Raw genomic sequence first — 18,120 nt, forward strand, 5'->3', positions numbered from 1 at the left:
AACTGTGGGAAACTATGGGTATTCCCTTGCAGGCTGGCAGCCTTCCAGCCTGCAAGGAGCTGCTTGGGGCTGGGGGAAGCAGGGGAGGGTGATTGGAAGCTGGGGACACCACGTGCATTTACACAAGCACATGTATGTGGTCAGAATGCAGCCAGGCTGTGTGATGGGAGCAGCTCTGGCAGCTGGATGTAGGTAAGTAGAGGGGGTGCAGGTTGGAGGGCCAGGGCTTAGGGACTGTCTGGGGCCTGGGGGGAAAAACGCATGTTTGTGGAGGCAATAGGTGTGTAAGGGCAGAGGGGCATGTGCCTGTTGAAGCTTAAGGAAAGGTGTCCAGGTGCTGGGGAGGCACCTGCCCCTGCAACGGGGGAAGGGAGTGGGAGGGCCCTTCAGGGGCAGCAGGGAGCTGTGTGGTTCAGCCAGGAGCACCAGGGCCGGTGCCCGTGTTTACAGGGGCAGGGTGGCTGGGAGATGCTGCCCAGTGGGGGCTGTGATCAGGCCATGTGGCACAGCATGGGAGCCCCAGCCCAAGGGGGAATGGGGGGTGCCACAGGCCTCCCCTCTTCCTTCCTTCAGCTCGCACCAAGGCCAAACTTGCTCTGCCACTGCACGCACAAGTTGGAGACCCTGCAGCCACCACGCTTCAGCTCAGTTGAGATGGGGCAGCTGGGGGAATATGGTGCTGTGGGTTGGGAGTAGGGGTATTTAGAACATATTTTATTATAATGATTGTGGCACCAGTAGGCTTCCAAATTGCCTTAAAACCGTAAATATATTAATAAAACATTATGTTAAATTGATACCTATACATATATAGTGGTGTTTCATTTTAATTGCAGAAAAATGCAGATTTGGGGGTTTTAAATCAGAGAATTTTAAATTAAGTAGAAAAACCATGATTCTTGTGATCATGTAACATAATACTGCATGCTTTTGGGGGGCAGAGCTAGAGTTGCTATGGGAACCAATTATTGAAAATTCGTAGTGGTGTGCAAGTGCTCACTTAAATTTGTTTTTCTTAATGTTGAAAACTACACATGAAATTATTGGTATTTAAATGCACATAAATATAATATAAACTAACATATAAATCCTGCATGGTTTTTGCTAAACAAACCTGCATATTGGAAAATGATAAGTGTTGAATACATGGCCTAAAATGAGGAATGAAGTATTATCCTTAGTGCCTTTAGAGCACCAACGGATAAATGGTTAACCATAATGGGGGGAGGTTCTGTATTTAAGAGCATTTTTAACCTAGGTAAACATGAGAAGCAAAAATGAGGACAGACTCAGCCTCCTGCTAAACTGGCCCAAATACCACCTTATTCTCAATTCACACTATCCCAGCTCTTGGCTCCTCCCTCCCCTTTTGTCAGTACCCCTCAATCCTGACCTGTTAGAAGGAAAAGTGGGTGGGCGCACTTTCAGGGAGACTGGTGAGAAGTCGGTAACAAGACCTGCAGGTGTCGATTTGAACAAAAGAGACCATTATGTACAAATATGATGCTCCTAATTTAATTTTTGTATTTATTTCACAGTTGGTTTAACTGGTGTTTAAGCCAGGGGGTTATATGACCAATATAATGTATGTATGGGAGAGGATGATGCCCATGTGATTCCTGTTTTGACAAGAACTTATGCTGTGAGATTCATACCCAATTGATCTTCCTTTCCACCCTTGAAGGTATCTGACAGAGATATGTCTTTTTAAAGCTAAGCAGCATAGTAGATTAACTAGTAAGTAAAATAGGGAATAAAATGCTTCCTACTAATCATGTCGTATGTCCGTTAGGCCTGTGCGAAGCACCAAGTATTCGCTTCGGATTCGAATTCAGCCAATTTGGAGGACAGTGATTCGATTCACAGATTCGAATCACTGTCCCAATTCGATTCGGCTGAATCTGATTCTGAAGATTTGGCACTGCTTTGGAGATTCAGCCATAGACTAAACAGGCAGCTGACACAGCTGCCTCCAGCTGGTAAGTTCCTTGGGGTTGGGGGAGGGGGGAGGGATTGGAGCTGGGGCTGGGACAAGCTGCCCAGCTGGAGCAGGAAGGGGCGTTACTCAGGGAGAGGGCGGGGAGGTGTGGGATGCAGGCGCAACAGTTCTGGGAGTGGGGACTCTGCCCTGCAGCCACTTGCCCAGCTGGGGTAGCGGGGTTAGGGTTCTCCCCCCTCCCAGTGCTGATGCGGGCACGGTGGAAGGCACTGGGAGCATGGGCTATGTCTTGCTGTCACTTGCCCCCTTCTGCCCAGAGCAGGCTGTGCCTGCCTTGCATCCCCACCCCACATCGGCTGGGCGAGTGGCAGCAGGGCGTAGCCCCTGCTCCCAGCACCTTCCACTGTGCTTGCATCAGTGCTGTGAGTGGGGATTCTGTGCTGCTGCCACTTTCCCAGCTGGCATGGAGGCCGAGTGCTGCCACTGCTTGCCCAGCCAGTGTGGGGGATGTGGATGCAGCAGCACTGGGAGCGGGGGCTATGCCCTGCTGCCACTTGCCGCCTTCTGCCTAGAGTGAGCCACGCCAACATCCCACCCCCTCCCCTGGCTAGGCAAGTGGCAGCAGGGCAGAGCCCCTTCCCCTGACCTGAGTAATGCGCCCCCTGCCCCAGCTGGGCAGCTGGTCCCAGCCCCGGCCCCAATTCTTCCTTCCCCCAAGTCCCTTCCCTCCCCACTCCCCCAGCCCCAACAGACATACCAGCTGGAGGCAGCTATGTCAACTGCCTGTTCAGTCTATGGCCGAATCACCAAATCTTTTTCCAAATCAATTTGGATGCTTTGAATTGATTTGGAGCTTTTAATTGGTCTCCTGATTAAATTCAGATTTGGAGATTCAGTCCCCGAATCATACTGAATCTCCTCTGAATCAAATTGGCTACCAAAGCTTCGCACAACCCTAATGTCCATGCACTTCATGATGTGCTTGAGATCAGCAGAGGCACTGGAGCTCCCTTCTGTTGAACTGGATCTTGCTGCTAATAACACTTCTCCTTCCCTTTACCCCATTTCCCCCTTCCCCTTTTCCCCCCAGAGAAAGTTGTTCAAATGTGGAATTTTCTGTTCCTCTTGTTTCTCTAAAGCCTAGCTATGTTAATCTTCTGGTCTCACTGCAAGGTTGTTTTTTCTTAAACCATTTGGGCAAGGGGCAGCTGAAACAGGGATGTGTTATCACTGCCATTCCTGTGATTTGTTGTTTAAGTATGGGGCAGTTGCTTTTTATCCTTTCTGTGAAGCCTACTAGAGGTCTTGGTGCTGGTTGCCTGTATAGACTGCTGTTCACCAGGACTTAAACCTGTTGGGAAGTTCTTGCTTCTCTAGGGAATGGGACAAGAAAACAATAGGAAGGATGATGTTACATTCCTACAGTTTGGGTTTGATTTGATAAGTCTCATGTTTTGTTTAAGTTTGCTTTCAGGTTTCCACAGATCTGTGGGCATTGCTGCTCTCCAGCAACATATTTTTAGACTGTCAGCTTTCACTCTGTAATGCTGGAGATTTCTGGTAGATTAATTTACTTGACTGAAGTCATAAACTAGATTGTACCCCTGAAATGCATAAAATGAGGGTGTGGGTGATGGACCCCAGCCTGAGACCAGAAGAGTTTGTAACATAGTACACAGTAACACGTGAGAAATTAGGATGTAAACGTTAACTGAAATTTGTAAAACCTGGGGCTTACCCTCCCTGCTCCTCGCAACCCCAAAAGCACCAGATGTTTGCATTTCATATTAATGTACTGAAGTCAGTGGGAATTTTATGTGCACCACAATTTTTGGCTTAAGAAATGCGGCTGTGACTCTGAAGCATAGATTTTACTTCCTGGCTCTGCCACAACCTCTGTCACCTTCAGCAAGTCATGTAACTTGTGCCTCATTCATTGTGAGGGATAAATTGTATTAACTAGTCATATAAATATCTAGGGTAGAGGACTTTAAACAAGAGTCTGCTTGGTTGGTGGCCTCTAATTGAGAAACAAATAATGCAAATATGCCTCTTAAGAATTAGACAAAAAATAGCAACTCTTCCCACATTTTTTATTTTTAAGCTGTGGTTAATTTATTATCATGTTTTTTGATGGTCAGTGATGAACTCTTACAACAAAATTAACTTTCCAAACTGCAACCATTTTCTTACCATTTCCTTCGTGCTTAAGGTCATGCTGGTAAATTGTGAGTTATATATTACACAGAAAAATCCGTGTTCCCTTTGAATTGGAAGCACAGGGCTATACAGTCATTGGTTTGTCATATACATTGCAAAGATATAAAGTGTAAGTGGTTTAGATGAGGCAGCAAAAACCTCCCCCGGGCAGCACCTAAAAAGTGGTATACTTGAGGGGTATAGGTTGTATAGGCGCGACAGAGTGGGGGGAAAAAAGGTGGTGGTGGGGGGTAACACTATGTTAAAGAGCAGTATACATCTTCCACCATCAAGGCAGGGGTGGAGGAGGGGAACACTGAGGCATTGTGGGTCAGGTCCTGAGGGGGGCCAGGGGAAAAGGACTTGGTTGTGGGGGTCTACTACAGGCCTCCTCAACAGGATCAAGAGCTAGACGACGATGTATTCTCTGGGCAGCTAGCAGAAGCCACACAGGTGAGGGAGGCAGTGATAATGGGAGATCTAAATTACCCAGATATCTGCTGGGAGGAGCAGACAGCCAAAACGAGCTGCTCACGGAGGTTCTTACACTGTGTGCAGGACCTGCACCTAACACAGGTGGTGTCTAGTCCCACCGGGGTAGCGCCTTGCTTGACCTGGTCTTAGTAACAGGGGATGATCTCATGGGGAACATGTAAGTTCATGGTAGCCTGGGAGATAGTGACCATCACTTGGTCGAGTTCACTATCCAGCGAAGGGTGGGTAAAGTAACTAGTGGGGCTAAGGTGTTGGACTTCAGAAGGGCCAACTTTAGCAAGCTTAGAAGGCTAGTTAGTGAGGGGATGCAACTCAAGAACATAGAGCAAATGGGGGTCCAGGAGGATTGGAGGTATCTCAAGGGAGTGATCCTTGGGGCTCAAAAGGAGTCTATCCCATTACATAGGGAGGGAGGTAAGGGGGCAAAAAAGCCCCCTTGGCTGAACAGGGAACTCCAGGAGAGTCTGGGGGCAAAGAAAGAGATGTATAGGCAATGGAAGCAGGGAGCAGCCACCAAGGAGAAATATATCTCCCTGGCACGCTATTGTAGGGAATCAGTTAGACAGGCCAAGGTGGGTCTTGAGTTCAGGCTGGCTTCAACAGTCGAGGACAATAAAAAGTCTTTCTTCAGGTATATAGCGGGCAAAAGGAAAACTCAGAGCAACATAAGGCACCTGCAGGACAAATCAGGACAGTTGGTGGTTGATGTGGGGGGAAAAAAGCAGAGCTCTTCAATGAGTTCTTAGCTTCAGTATTTCTAAGTACCGACCAAGCCAATTCTCCCACCATCAATGATCGAGGATGTCCACGTGGCACTAGTCCATCTACAGTTAGTTCTGAAATAGTTATGGAGCTCCTGGAGGAGCTGGATGGGTACAAGTCAGCAGGCTCGGACGACCTCCATCCACGGCTGCTGAAAGAATTGGCCAGTGTTATAGCTGAACTGCTGGCACAGCTCTTCGAGCACTCATGGTGCTCCGACCAGGTCCCTGAGGACTGGATAAGGGCCAATGTGGTGCCCATTTTCAAGAAAGGGAGAAGGGATGAGCTGGGTAACTTTAGACCAGTCAGTCTTACCTCTATTCCTGGGAAAATGCTAGAGAAAATAGTCAAAGAACACATTTGTGCAGGCCCAGTAGGGGAAACGATGCTGAGGGGAAACCAGCACAGGTTTGTCACAGGTAGATCCTGCCTGACAAACCTTGTAGCCTTCTATGACCAGGTCACACACTGCCTGGACGCGGGAGCCAAGGCTGATGTCATCTTCCTAGACTTTAGGAAGGCCTTCGACACAGTTTCGCACCCTATCCTCATTGGGAAGCTAGCAGACTGTGGAGTGGATGCCTACACGGTCAGCTGGGTGGCCAACTGGCTTAGGGACTGCACCTAGAGAGTGGTGGTGGATGGTTCCTTCTCAGCCTGGAGGGAGGTGGGCAGTGGGGTCCTGCAGGGTTCAGTCTTCGGACTGATATTATTCAATATCTTCATCAGCAATTTGGACAAGGGCGTGGAGAGCACCCTCTCCAAGTTTGCTGATGATACCAAGTTATGGGGCGAAGTTAGTACACCGGAGGGCAGGGACCAGATTCAGGCCAGCCTGGGCAGGTTGGATCAATGGGCAGAGAGAAATAGGATGCAATTTAATGAAGATAAATGTAAGGTACTCCTCCTGGGAAAGAGGAATCTCCAGCACACCTATAGGTTGAGGAATGTGCTTCTCAGCAGCTCAGAGGCAGAGAGAGATCTTGGAGTCATAATTGACTCCAAGATGAACATGAGCTGGCAGTGTAACGAGGCCATCAACAAGGCCAATTGCACCTTGTCGTGCATTAGCAGGTGCATGACTAATAGATCAAAGGAGGTGATGCTTCCCCTCTATGGTGCACTGGTCAGGCTGCAGTTGGAGTACTGCGTCCAGTTTTGGGCACCACACTTCAGGAGGGATGCAGAGAATCTGGAGAGGTTCCAAAGGAGGGCCACTCACATGATTAGTGGCCTTCATGATAGACCCTACGGGGGGAGGTTGAGAGAGCTGAATCTCTTCAGCCTTCACAAGAGACGGTTGAGAGGAGATCTTGTGGCTGCCTATAAATTTATTAGGGGAGGTCAGCGGGGAATAGGGGACACGCTGTTTACTAAGGACCCCCAGGGAGTGACCTAGGAATAACAGGTGTAAAGTAGTTGAAAGTGGATTTAGGTTAGATATTAGGAAGACATTTTTCACAGTAAGGGTGGCCAGGATCTGGAATGGGCTTCCAAGAGAGGTGGTGCTATCACCTAGGTTGGAAGTCTTCAAGAAGAGGCTGGATAGTCACCTGACTGGGGTCATCTGACCTCGATCCCCTTTCCTACCGGGGCAGGGGGTCGGACACGTTGATCCATTGTGGTCCCTTCCGACTCTACAATCTATAAATCTATGGTTTGATGTAAGGAAACTCATCACAATGCAGGGATTCTGTCCTAGAACCTCCTGATGTAAAAGCAGCTTGAGGAGGCTGAGTACCACACATGTGATCTTGGCAAATAAATATAGGGAAGGTGATTTGGTATGGTGGAGACCAACTATGGGGCCTTACCAATGCCTTGTTTTTTCCTTCTTCGCTTTTTTCTTATTACATTAAAAATTAGGTTAATATATTTTTTTCTAAGCTTTCAAAGTCAAGTCTAGAAAAGTTACAGGTGAACAGGATATTTCAATTCTGGTGTTTGGTCCCTTTGGGTATCTGTGTTGTCATGATCTTTCACTGAATTTCATTTTTTTTACTTTGGTCTTTTTTCCAAAGAGCCCCTGCCTCATTCATAGATTCATAGATGTTAGGGTCGGAAGGGACCTCAATAGATCATCGAGTCCAACCCCCTGCATAAGCAGGAAAGAGTGCTGGGTCTAGATGACCCCAGATAGATACTCATCTAACCTCCTCTTGAAGACCCCCAGGGTAGGGGAGAGCACCACCTCCCTTGGGAGCCCGTTCCAGACCTTGGCCACTCGAACTGTGAAGGACTTCTTCCTAATGTCCATCTAAATCTGCTCTGCTAGCTTGTGGCCATTATTTCTTGTAACCCCCGGGGGCGCCTTGGTGAATAAAACCTCACCAATTCCCTTCTGTGCCCCCGTGATGAACTTATAGGCAGCCACAAGGTCGCCTCTCAACCTTCTCTTGTGGAGGCTGAAAAGGTCCAGTTTCTCTAGTCTCTCCTCATAGGGCTTGGTCTGCAGGCCCTTAACCATACGAGTGGCCCTTCTCTGGACCCTCTCCAGGTTATCCGCATCATTCTTGAAGTGCGGTGCCCAGAATTGCACGCAGTACTCCAACTGCGGTCTGACCAGCGCCCGATAGAGGGGAAGTATCACCTCCTTGGAACTATTTGTCATGCATCTGCTGATGCACGATAAAGTGCCATTGGCTTTTTTGATGGCTTTGTCACACTGCCGACTCATGCTCATCTTGGAGTCCACTAGGACTCCAAGATCCCTTTCCACCTCTGTGCCACCCAGCAGGTCATTCCCTAGGCTGTAGGTGTGCTGGACATTTTTCCTCCCTAGGTGCAGCACTTTGCATTTCTCCTTGTTGAACTGCATTCTGTTGTTTTCTGCCCATATGTCCAACCTGTCCAGGTCTGCCTGCAGCTGTTCCCTGCCCTCCGGCATGTCTACATCTCCCCATAGCTTTATGTCATCTGCAAACTTGGACAGAGTACACTTCACTCCCTTGTCCAAGTCGCTGATGAAGACATTAAAGAGTATCGGTCCAAGGACCAAGCCCTGCGGGACCCCACTGCCCACACCCTTCCAGATCGAAACCAACCCATCTACCATGATTCTCTGGGTGTGACCCTCCAGCCAATTTGCCACCCACCGGACCATGTAGTCATCCAAGTCACAGCCTCTTAACTTGTTCACCAGTATGGGGTGGGATACCGTATCGAAGGCCTTCCTGAAGTTTAAGTATACGACATCCACCCCTCCTCTTGTGTCCAGGCGTTTCGTAACCTGGTAATAAAAAGAGACTAGATTGGTCAGGCACGATCTGCCTGCCACGAACCCGTGCTGGTTTCCCCTCAGCATAATTTGTCCTGCCAGGCTCTCACAAATGTGAGCCTTGATAATTTTTTCAAAGACTTTGCCAAGGATGGAGGTGAGACTGACTGGCCTATAGTTGCCCGGGTCCTCCTTCCTCCCCTTCTTGAAAATGGGGACCACGTTGGCCCTTTTCCAGTCCTCCGGGACTTGGCCCGTGCGCCACGAGCGTTCGAATATTCCCGCCGGTGGCTCTGCAATGATGTCGGCCAGTGCCTTCAGCACCCTTGGATGGAGCTCATCTGGGCCTGCCGACTTAAAGGCATCCAGTTCTTCCAAGTGACTCTGCACCATCTCAGGGTCTACGCATGGAAGTCTGGCGCCTTGCTGCTGCCTCTCTACAACCCCAGTGAGAGACTTGTCGTTTCCCTCGCTTAGGAACGCTGAGGCAAAGAACTCGTTGAGGAGTTCAGCCTTGTCCCCCCTGTCCATCACCAATTGTTTCTGCCCATTTAGCATTGGTCCTATTCCTCCCTGGGTCTTCCTTTTACTCCCTATATATCTAAAAAACAATTTCTTGTTGTCTTTTACTTGGGATGCCATCCTCAGCTCCATGGTAGCTTTGGCCCGTCTAACTGCCTCCCTACAAGCATGAGCAGAGGAGGTATATTCGTCTTTGGTGATCTCTCCCTGTTTCCACTTTTTATGTGCTCCCCTTTTGGCCCTTAGGCTGCTCTGGATTTCTGTGGTCAGCCAGGGAAGCCTCCTGGCCCCTTTCCCTCTTTTGCCTTGCTTGGGGTTCGTCTTGCTTTGTGCCCGAAGGATCGTTTCCTTAAGGCACAGCCACCCTTCTTGGGCTCCCATCCCTTCAAAACTCCTATTCTGCAGTGTGTCCTTGACTAATCGCCTGAGTTCATTGAGATCAGCTTTCCTAAAGTCTAGCACTTTCACCCTACTAGTTACCTTACCCACTCGACATCTTATGGTGAATTCTATTATTAGGTTATCACTGTCCCCCAGATGGCTACCGATCTGGAGGTCCCCTACCATGTCATCCCCCGTTGCCAATACCAGATCCAGTATGGCATTCCCCCTAGTGGGACCGTGTACCTCCTGTGTCAGGTGGAGGTCCTGTACACAGGTTAGAAACCTTTATGAGCAGTGGGACTTTGCTGTCTGTGACTCCCAGCAGATGTCCGGGTAGTTTAGGTCCCCCATGACTACTGCCTCTTTAGCTTTTATGGTCTCTGAGAGTTGCCTCAGGAGCCCCAAATCTCTTTCTTCCCCTTGATGTGGGGGTCTGTAGCAGACCCCTACCACCAAATCCCTTTCTCCTTGTCCCCCATGTAGCCTAACCCACAATCCTTCTACTTCCTCATCCTTGGATTCCGTCTTGATGAGGGTTGATGTTTATTGCTCACTGACATAGAGCGCAACCTCTCCCCCTTTCTTCCCCACCCTGTCCTTTCTGTACAATCTATAGCCCTCAATATGTACCGCCCAGTCATGGGATGAATCCCACCAGGTTTCTGTTAGCCCCACTAAGTCATAGGTGTTTAGTGCAAGCAGGAGCGCGAGTTCATCCTGCTTGTTTCCCATGCTCCTAGCATTAGTATATAGGCACTTGAGCCCTGCGACTGGTGCCTTTGCTGCCCCCCCCGCTCCGAGTCCCAAGGGGCCCATTGTTTCTTACCATCTCGTTTCTTACCTGTGCTGTAGTGCTGGCCTCCCCGTGGCTTTCAGGTTCCCAATGCTCTCTTTCTTCAGGCTGGGCTGTCCTTGTGGGTGCCACATGGTTTGGTGGTCCACAGCTTCCCCCGCCCTCATATTCCCCTCCCCCCGACGAGCCTAGTTTAAAGCCTGCCGGAGGAGATCTGCCAACCTAGAAGAAAACACACGCTTACCTTTGGGGGACAGGTGAAGCCCATCCCAGCTGAGCATGTCCCTCGTCGTGATGTGTGGGTCGTTGTCCAGGAAGCCGAAGCCTGCCTCGAGACACCACTGCCAAAGCCGCCATTTGGTCTCTCGGATGCAGTTCTCATGCCGTCTTCCGCGTCCGTTCACTGGTAGGATGGAAGAGAATACCACCTGTGCACCGAACTCCTTCAGCACGCCGCCCAGAGCACTGTAGTCCGCCATCAGGTGATCGGGGGTTCTCCTGGCCGCATCATTAGTACCCGCATGGACTAGGACCATGGGGTAGTAATCGGTGGGCTTGATCCTGGCCTGGATTACCTCCGTCACATCCCGAATCTTTGCTCCAGGGAGGCAGTATATCTCTCGTGCTGAGGGGTCCTGGCGACAGATGGGCCCTTCCGTACCTCTCAGGATGGAGTCACCTATGACGAGCACTCGTCGCCTCCTCCTCTGGGTCCTCTTGGATCTCTTGACCTGTTCGGAGTGTGAAGAATGTGGTGTTTCTTCCTGCCCAAGGGTTTCCTCCTCCCCTTCCATCTCCTGCAGGGTCGCCAGGGCCTCCTACCTGTTCACCAGTCGGACTGGAGAAGCTGGTACCGGTTCGCTGCGAGCTGCTCCGGTCCTGGCTGTGACCGTCTGCCACTCTGCTGTGGAGGGCATTTCCCGGGCTGCTGCTTCCTTCGGTGCCTGGTCCTGCAGGGAAAGGAAATAACTGTCAATTTCATCCTCCACCTCCCTGATCCCCCTCATTGTACGGATTAATTCAATAAGCAGTTATTTTATTCTTTGATTATATTGCCTCCAGCCTTATTTACTGAACGCTTTTCAAATACAAGAATTATTAGTTTTCTCATGGGCTTTTCTTTGGAGTGATTGCATATAGCATCTTCAGATATGCTAATTTATCCTGTGAGAGATGGCAGAGTATATTCTCATAATCTCTATTTTATAGATGGGGAAGCGGGATGCAGAGAAAAATATCAGAAGTATTTGTTAGCTTTTGGTGCCCAGTTCAAGACAGCTAGGACTTGATATGAGACTTTTTAAACGGCGACTGAATTTTCCAGGCTCTGATTTAAATTTATTTTTAACTGGGACATCAGCACTCATTTAAACTAGACTCACTTGAAAACACACAGTTTGACTATGGTAAGTTAAAGTGACTGGACTCCCCTCACTCGAGAACACTGTCATAGAAGCTGGGATAACTGGACTTAACCTCGGTTGGGCACCATTTGGGCACTTTAACCATAAGACCACTCCTTCTCTTCTAGCAATCCCCTACCTCATTCATGCACACCTTCCAGCCTTATAGTAAACAAAGCAAGTGTTCTGCAGATAGTTTCTCCTTCATAACATAAACCTGACTACTCTCTGGAACAAATTTGTCCCCTGCTCTAAATTATATTGAAATCCTCTGGAAAAATTAGTACATGATGATATGATTAAAGATGTGCATGCAAATAAGGTTGTACAGACAGACCTAATAGCAGAATTTTCTTACACTATGCCCTGGTTCGAAGCCTGCGTGTACTAAAGTGCCCCCCTCCCTCTCCAGTCCCAAGAAGAAGCTCACCAAGTTATTTTCTTCAAAATGTATTTATTAAAACATGTACAAAATATATTTCCCTGAGTCTTTTTTTCTGGGAAAAGCTGGGAAATTTTGGCCAGAGTTAATAAAATTCAGGTTGATCCAGATGCCTGGCATGGAAAACTTTAGCCCAGATCCTTAACGTTTGGCAAAATTATATGCCACTGAAAACTGGGTATTTATAGTAAAAAATGGTGGGCAGCCTTAATTATAGACAAGGCTGGTAGCACCACTTATTCATCCATAAGTTTATACCTCCCACTGATAACTAAATCTTGTGTTTCCCCAAGGAAGACTTCAAGTTAATTTAATATGGGTACTGTCTGGAGTGGGGGGGGTGCTCTGCTTTTCTTAGGTGCTGTGTCTTTCTCCACCCCCTCCCCCCCCCCAAGTCCTCCACTTGCCTGAATTTTTCTGTTATGAATTGCTGTGGTGTTGGAAGTCATTGCCGGTACTCCCTGTTTCATCATCTGACTAGGGCAAGTAGGTTCCACTGCATTTTATATATCAGAGTACTTATATCTGCAGCTATTAAAAATAACAGGCATGACTGTCCAACCCTTGGGTATAGCAGTGTAAGAGAGAGAGTATAGGGAGAACTAACACACTGCTGTCCCTGGAACTTACTGGTTGATTGAAGGCATCTTTGAGTTGGGATTTCTGCATGTCTGGAAAACCATGTGGTAGCACCAAAGCATGTGCTGGCAGCAGCAGCAGCAGAGCATGCTATGGTGGCCCCAGACCCCCCTACCACATGCCCCGTGCTGGAGCCGGAGTTGCTGCTACCACATGCTGTTTGATATCCCTTGCATAAATCGTTTGAATGTGTATATCAAGTCAGCTGGTTATCGTTTAATCTATATTCCTGCTCAAGTTAGTTCTTCAATATGACCAATTGCCATGACTGTAAAGGTGTTTAAAAGATACTTGCAAAGTGGCCTTTTTTTCTTGATTTACAGTTAATTTTTGTTGTCATACCTGTGTTAAAAGTGTGAAAAAAATCTGCTTTTTATCTGGGTTTGCTGTGTTGGAAAATCTTAATATTGCATGCTGTTATACCAGTCTGTTTCCCTTCCCTCTCTCCCACCAAATCTTTTTTCTGGCAAAACATTACAGTGAGGACATATTTTTTCCAGCGATATTTTCAGGGCATTATTCACATCTCTACTAGGGGCTTTGTTGATCAAGCTACACCAGAAAAATCTCATAAATGTAGACAAACCTAGAGCAAATAAGAACTGATTTGTAAGCCTTGAGCATAATGTTTTCTCCATGTAGTTGTATGCTATGGATCTTGATTGTGTAGGAGTATTTTTTTTAAATTAACAGTCAGTTTTAAGCTTCATTCATCCAATTCAGGATAAACAGATGCCTGGAACTGAATAATTCTCCATTACTTTAATTAATGTTAAGAGTTAACATTAATTATACATTAATATATAATTCTGTCTCTCTTCTTTTCCTCTTCCCCTCACTCCCTACCCTCTACTTTTTGCAAATACACAGAGCAATAGAAAAACTGAATGGGTTTCAGCTTGAAAATTATTCCCTGAAAGTTGCATATATCCCTGATGAAATGGCAGCACAACAACCCCCACAACAGCATCCACAGGGGAGGCGTGGATTTGGACAGAGGGGTCCTCCAAGGCAGGGATCACCTGGTGCAACTACGAGGCAGAAACCACAATCAGATGTTCCACTGCGGATGCTGGTTCCCACACAGTTTGTTGGAGCCATTATTGGGAAAGAAGGAGCAACTATTAGAAATATCACAAAGCAGACACAGTCCAAGTGAGTTATGCTACAAAACTGTCCTGCACGTTAACTTGATCTTTGTTTTTGTTGACTTTTCTCTCAGTGCAATACAAAAACTGGCTTTCTTCTTCATTTCTCTCCTTCCCTTCCCCGCCCAATTGTCAGAGACCAGTGAAGTCCATTTGTGGGCTTGCTGAGAACTGTGTATTTCTGCTCTCAGACCCACTTTTCTCTCTTTTGTGATGAGAGCTGGGTTTATATCAGCTGGGTTTATATCAGTAGTATAAACTTAGATCTTCCACTAGGTTTGATTGCGGTTGTTTTGGGGACGTTTTTTAGTTGTCTCTTCCCTTCCCTCTGTGGTCTTCAAAGAGGTTCTTGGGAAAAGGCTGGTTTTAGAAGTGCAACTTTTGGTTGGGATAAGGATAAGAATTTGATTTCTCATTAAGAACCTAAGTTGTCAATAAGAACCAGGCCTAGCCTCCTTTTTTCTGGAATGCTCTAGGCTAGGGCTGGGTGATTATTTAGGCTGGAGGGCCACTTTGAGGTTTGGTGAGCTGTTGAGGGACACCCCCCTCCCTTTCCCTTCAGCCAGGTCAGACTGGCATCAGAACAGCAGCAAGACTATAAGTCTGTTTGGGTCTATAGCATGCCCCAGCCTCCCCCTCTCCCCCAATATGGAATCAGCACCTGCCAGCTGCATCTGCAGCTGGGGGCAGGGGAGGGCAGACGATGGAGCTTGGCCACAGGCCTCCATACTGCCCTGCCCTGCCCTTTCTGCAGGGGTCTTGGTACACGTGCACACCATCTCTTCCCCATAGCTATCAGGCACCCTGATGGCAGGGAGGGTGAGACAGCGTGGAGGCCCATGGCTAGGGTCCATCTGCCACTGGCAGGGGCTGGCCTCTGCTGGTGTTGTGGGGGATGCTGGGTGGAAGTAGCCCTGAATGGCAGCTGGAGCTGCTGTGGCCCAAGCGTGGTTTACCCAGGGCCAGCTGCACAGTGCCAGGCAGGTGGACAGGGCTGCTTCCACAGAGCATTCCCTGTCATGCCTAGGAGATGCATTCTGGCCCTGCAGGCCCTGGGCACTGCTCACCAGCAGAGGCTGGGGCCTGAGTGTGACTTGCTTAGAGCCCATGGGGCTGGACTGTCTCTCAGGTGCCACAGGGGGCACTGGGTGGAAGCATCCTCACCTGCCCACCAAACACTGCATTCTGCCAGAGGAGTTTTTCTCTTGTTCTTGGGTGATTCTTGTCAATCAATTCTGCTGCAGTTGAAGTTACATACCATATCGTAACAGAGTTTGGGAAATGTACAGAATCCAAAACCAAGCTGTTAAATGAGCTGAGTAGCCTATAGCAGTGGGGTCTGAACATTAAAGGGAAGTACTGTGCTAATAAATATAAATCTCAACAGAGAGGACATGTTCAAAAGAAAGCTTGGGGTATAAACAAAGAATTTCTTCCAGCATATCAGTTATTCCTCTTTTGTTCTTAGTATGATGTAATATATTCTCACATAACCAAACAATGAGAGTGCTGCAGGCAAGATGTGGAAAAAGGCTGGAGGTGGTCAGGAAAAGTATCCAGGTTCACAATAAAAAAGAATAACTAAGAATACAGTGGTATTTACAAATTGGTCAGGTATATCTTAATTTGGTATCTAACCAGACTTCAGTGGGGAGAAGGGCACATATTCACTTAAGTTTCTTGTTCTCATTTTAAATGAAGTGCATGCTGTTACGTGAACCAGAAGGAATATTGGTATCAGAAAGAGTTGGAAAATGGAAAGGAATTCTAGAGAAGTGCAGCACAGGTAATTTAGGTGTGTTAACTCCTATTTAAAGATTTCAAACAACCATAGTTTTGGCACAAAGGTAAGAAGAGCCTGGGAGTAATAAGTCTTTTGAAAGCTGAAAATGGCCAAATCTTTAGTGCAGTGATTCTCAACTAGAATGCCACAAGATTCTTTTAAGGGTAAATTGCAGTACTAAGACTGTTAGATATGTGAACACCTACACAATTTGCAAGATAATCTTGGAGATTTCAAATAGGAATCCACAGTGTCAAAAATATCCAGTCCTGTAGTCTTTTGGAGTTCTTTGCAACAGAAAAATTGCAATAGTCAAAAAATGCTTAAAACCTGAGAGTTTGTACTTTCTAAAAGGTTTCTTGAGACTGAGCGGGTTGAGAACCACTACTCTAGTAGTGATACCATTGCAGGTCAGCAGTAGGTTTTGTTATTATTGGACTCAGCCTTTTCAGCATGAGGAACTAGACCCTCATGTTGGGGAAATAATGTTTTGAAGAAGAAACAGAGTAACATGAAACGAGCTAAAATGAAAAAGGAGGGCAGACATGAGAAGACATAAGTCTCTCAAGAGAAGTGCTAGAAATCTCTGATACTGGAGACTTTAAAAACTAGCTTTGCCAAATCCCTTCTCATCTTGTAGCAAGCAGTCATTTATTGGGAGCTGTGGGTTTAGATGATTTAACATCTTTTCTTTCTAATTTTTTAGATCATTGGTGGGCAGGGAACAAGAGGGCTGGAATGCTACATCCTGCTGCTGACTTAAGGATTCTTTTATTAGTTTATATAAAATATTAAAAATATTTGGGATAGAATTTGGTGGTACAAGGGAAGTCCACTTGCTAAATTGTTAAGCCTCAATCAACAGAATTGGAATATGTATCCTATTTTATTAAAGGATAGATAATGTTAGAGTGAAAGTTGGTAGTTTTTAATAATCACTTGTATACTTCACCTTGTTTCTTTGGAATCCAAAAGATTTATAATTGGATTTATAATTGGGATTACTTTATCTAAAAATATTCACACAGTAAATAAATGCTTACATATAATGGTTTTCTTTCCTTAAAGAATTGATATTCATCGTAAAGAAAATGCAGGTGCTGCAGAGAAACCAATTACCATCCACTCTACTCCTGAGGGCTGCTCAACAGCTTGCAAAATTATCATGGAGATCATGCAAAAAGAAGCTCAGGATACAAAATTGTGAGTAAAAGGGTGTTTATTTACAACATTAATTCCATATCTTCTGTTTGGAATAGGTAAAGGTGAGTCTTATATGTCTTGTAACAGCATTAAATGTAAAGTTTAAGGAACTTCATTTTTATACTTGGTACCAGTCTACTTGCACAGCTTAAAAAACCCCATGCATTTCTAGCCAGTGGTTGTGCATTTTGGTTGGGATAAGTTGGATAATTCAACAACATTTCTGAGACATCGCAGTTGTTAACAGCAATACTCCAGCACCTTGAGTCTGTAGTATTTATTCAGAGAATGAATTGCAGTAAGTTTTGTGCGCTGCTTCTGCTCTCAAGTAGTGAGGTATAACTAAGTGGAAGTAATGCCCCAGTATCTGAGGGCAGAATTTGCCCATCACATAAAAATCTATCTCCTGGTATCCAGCAAAGAAAGATTAAGATTACAGGTGCACCAATACTTCGGTCCATATCATATCGACACTAATAAAGAGAAAATTGACAGTATTGGCAATCGGCTTTTTTTGGGCTGATGTGGCTGATAATATTGTTGATAAATGTTACATACATACGCGCAGACGCATCAGGCTTCCTGCTGTGTGCTCAGGGCCGGGGCTGCACCGGCCTCTTTCCAGCAGGGGCCTGGCCCAGGGCTGCACTCAGGGCAGGTAGTGGTGGCACTGGGAGGGGGGTGGTCTGTGGGGTGACTGGTGAATTTTGGGGTGTCTGTAGCTTGCCCCGTAGCCCACCCTCCCAGTGCTGCAGCCACCTACCCTGCCCAGCCCGAGTTCAGCCTCAGCCCAGCCCCCACACTAGGAGGAGGCTGGTACAGCCCTCAGCCCGCAGCATTAGCCTGCCCTTGCCCCGTGCACAGATCCGGGGGGGCACATGTCTCTCATACCTCCTCTGGGGTGCGTGCAGTGGTGGGAGCTGCCCTCCTGCGCCCTCTGGACAAACCATCCACAGCTCTGTGTCACATCCTGCCCTGGCTGTGCAGCACTTGCCCCTGCCCCAGCCCCACCCCCACTCCCTCCCTCACCATGGGGGCCTCAGTCTGCCCCCACATACCCCTTCCCTCCCCCATGCCCCTTCCTTCCAACAGACCTCCCAGCTGGACACTGCCAGGACTCTGGCTGCCAGGCTCTGGACTCTGTGCTGCCAGGCTGCATATTGGCATTTGGATCATTATTGGCCAATATGG

General features: G+C 47.4%; 1 protein-coding gene across 2 annotated transcripts in view; it reads left to right on the plus strand.

Annotated features, from left to right (window-relative positions):
* Window positions 1–18,120, plus strand: part of IGF2BP3 (insulin like growth factor 2 mRNA binding protein 3) — a 174,337-nt gene that overhangs the window by 107,690 nt on the left and 48,527 nt on the right. The window contains exons 6-7 of one of the 2 annotated variants that reach the window (XM_006276980.4): window positions 13,666–13,950; window positions 16,795–16,929. In XM_006276980.4, coding sequence (XP_006277042.1) covers window positions 13,666–13,950; window positions 16,795–16,929 — 420 coding nt within the window. The remainder of the gene's footprint in view (window positions 1–13,665; window positions 13,951–16,794; window positions 16,930–18,120) is intronic. The other variant, XM_019497885.2, reaches the window with a different exon arrangement.

Source organism: Alligator mississippiensis, chromosome 5 (assembly GCF_030867095.1).
Source record: "Alligator mississippiensis isolate rAllMis1 chromosome 5, rAllMis1, whole genome shotgun sequence".
Taxonomy (NCBI): Eukaryota; Metazoa; Chordata; order Crocodylia; family Alligatoridae; genus Alligator; species Alligator mississippiensis.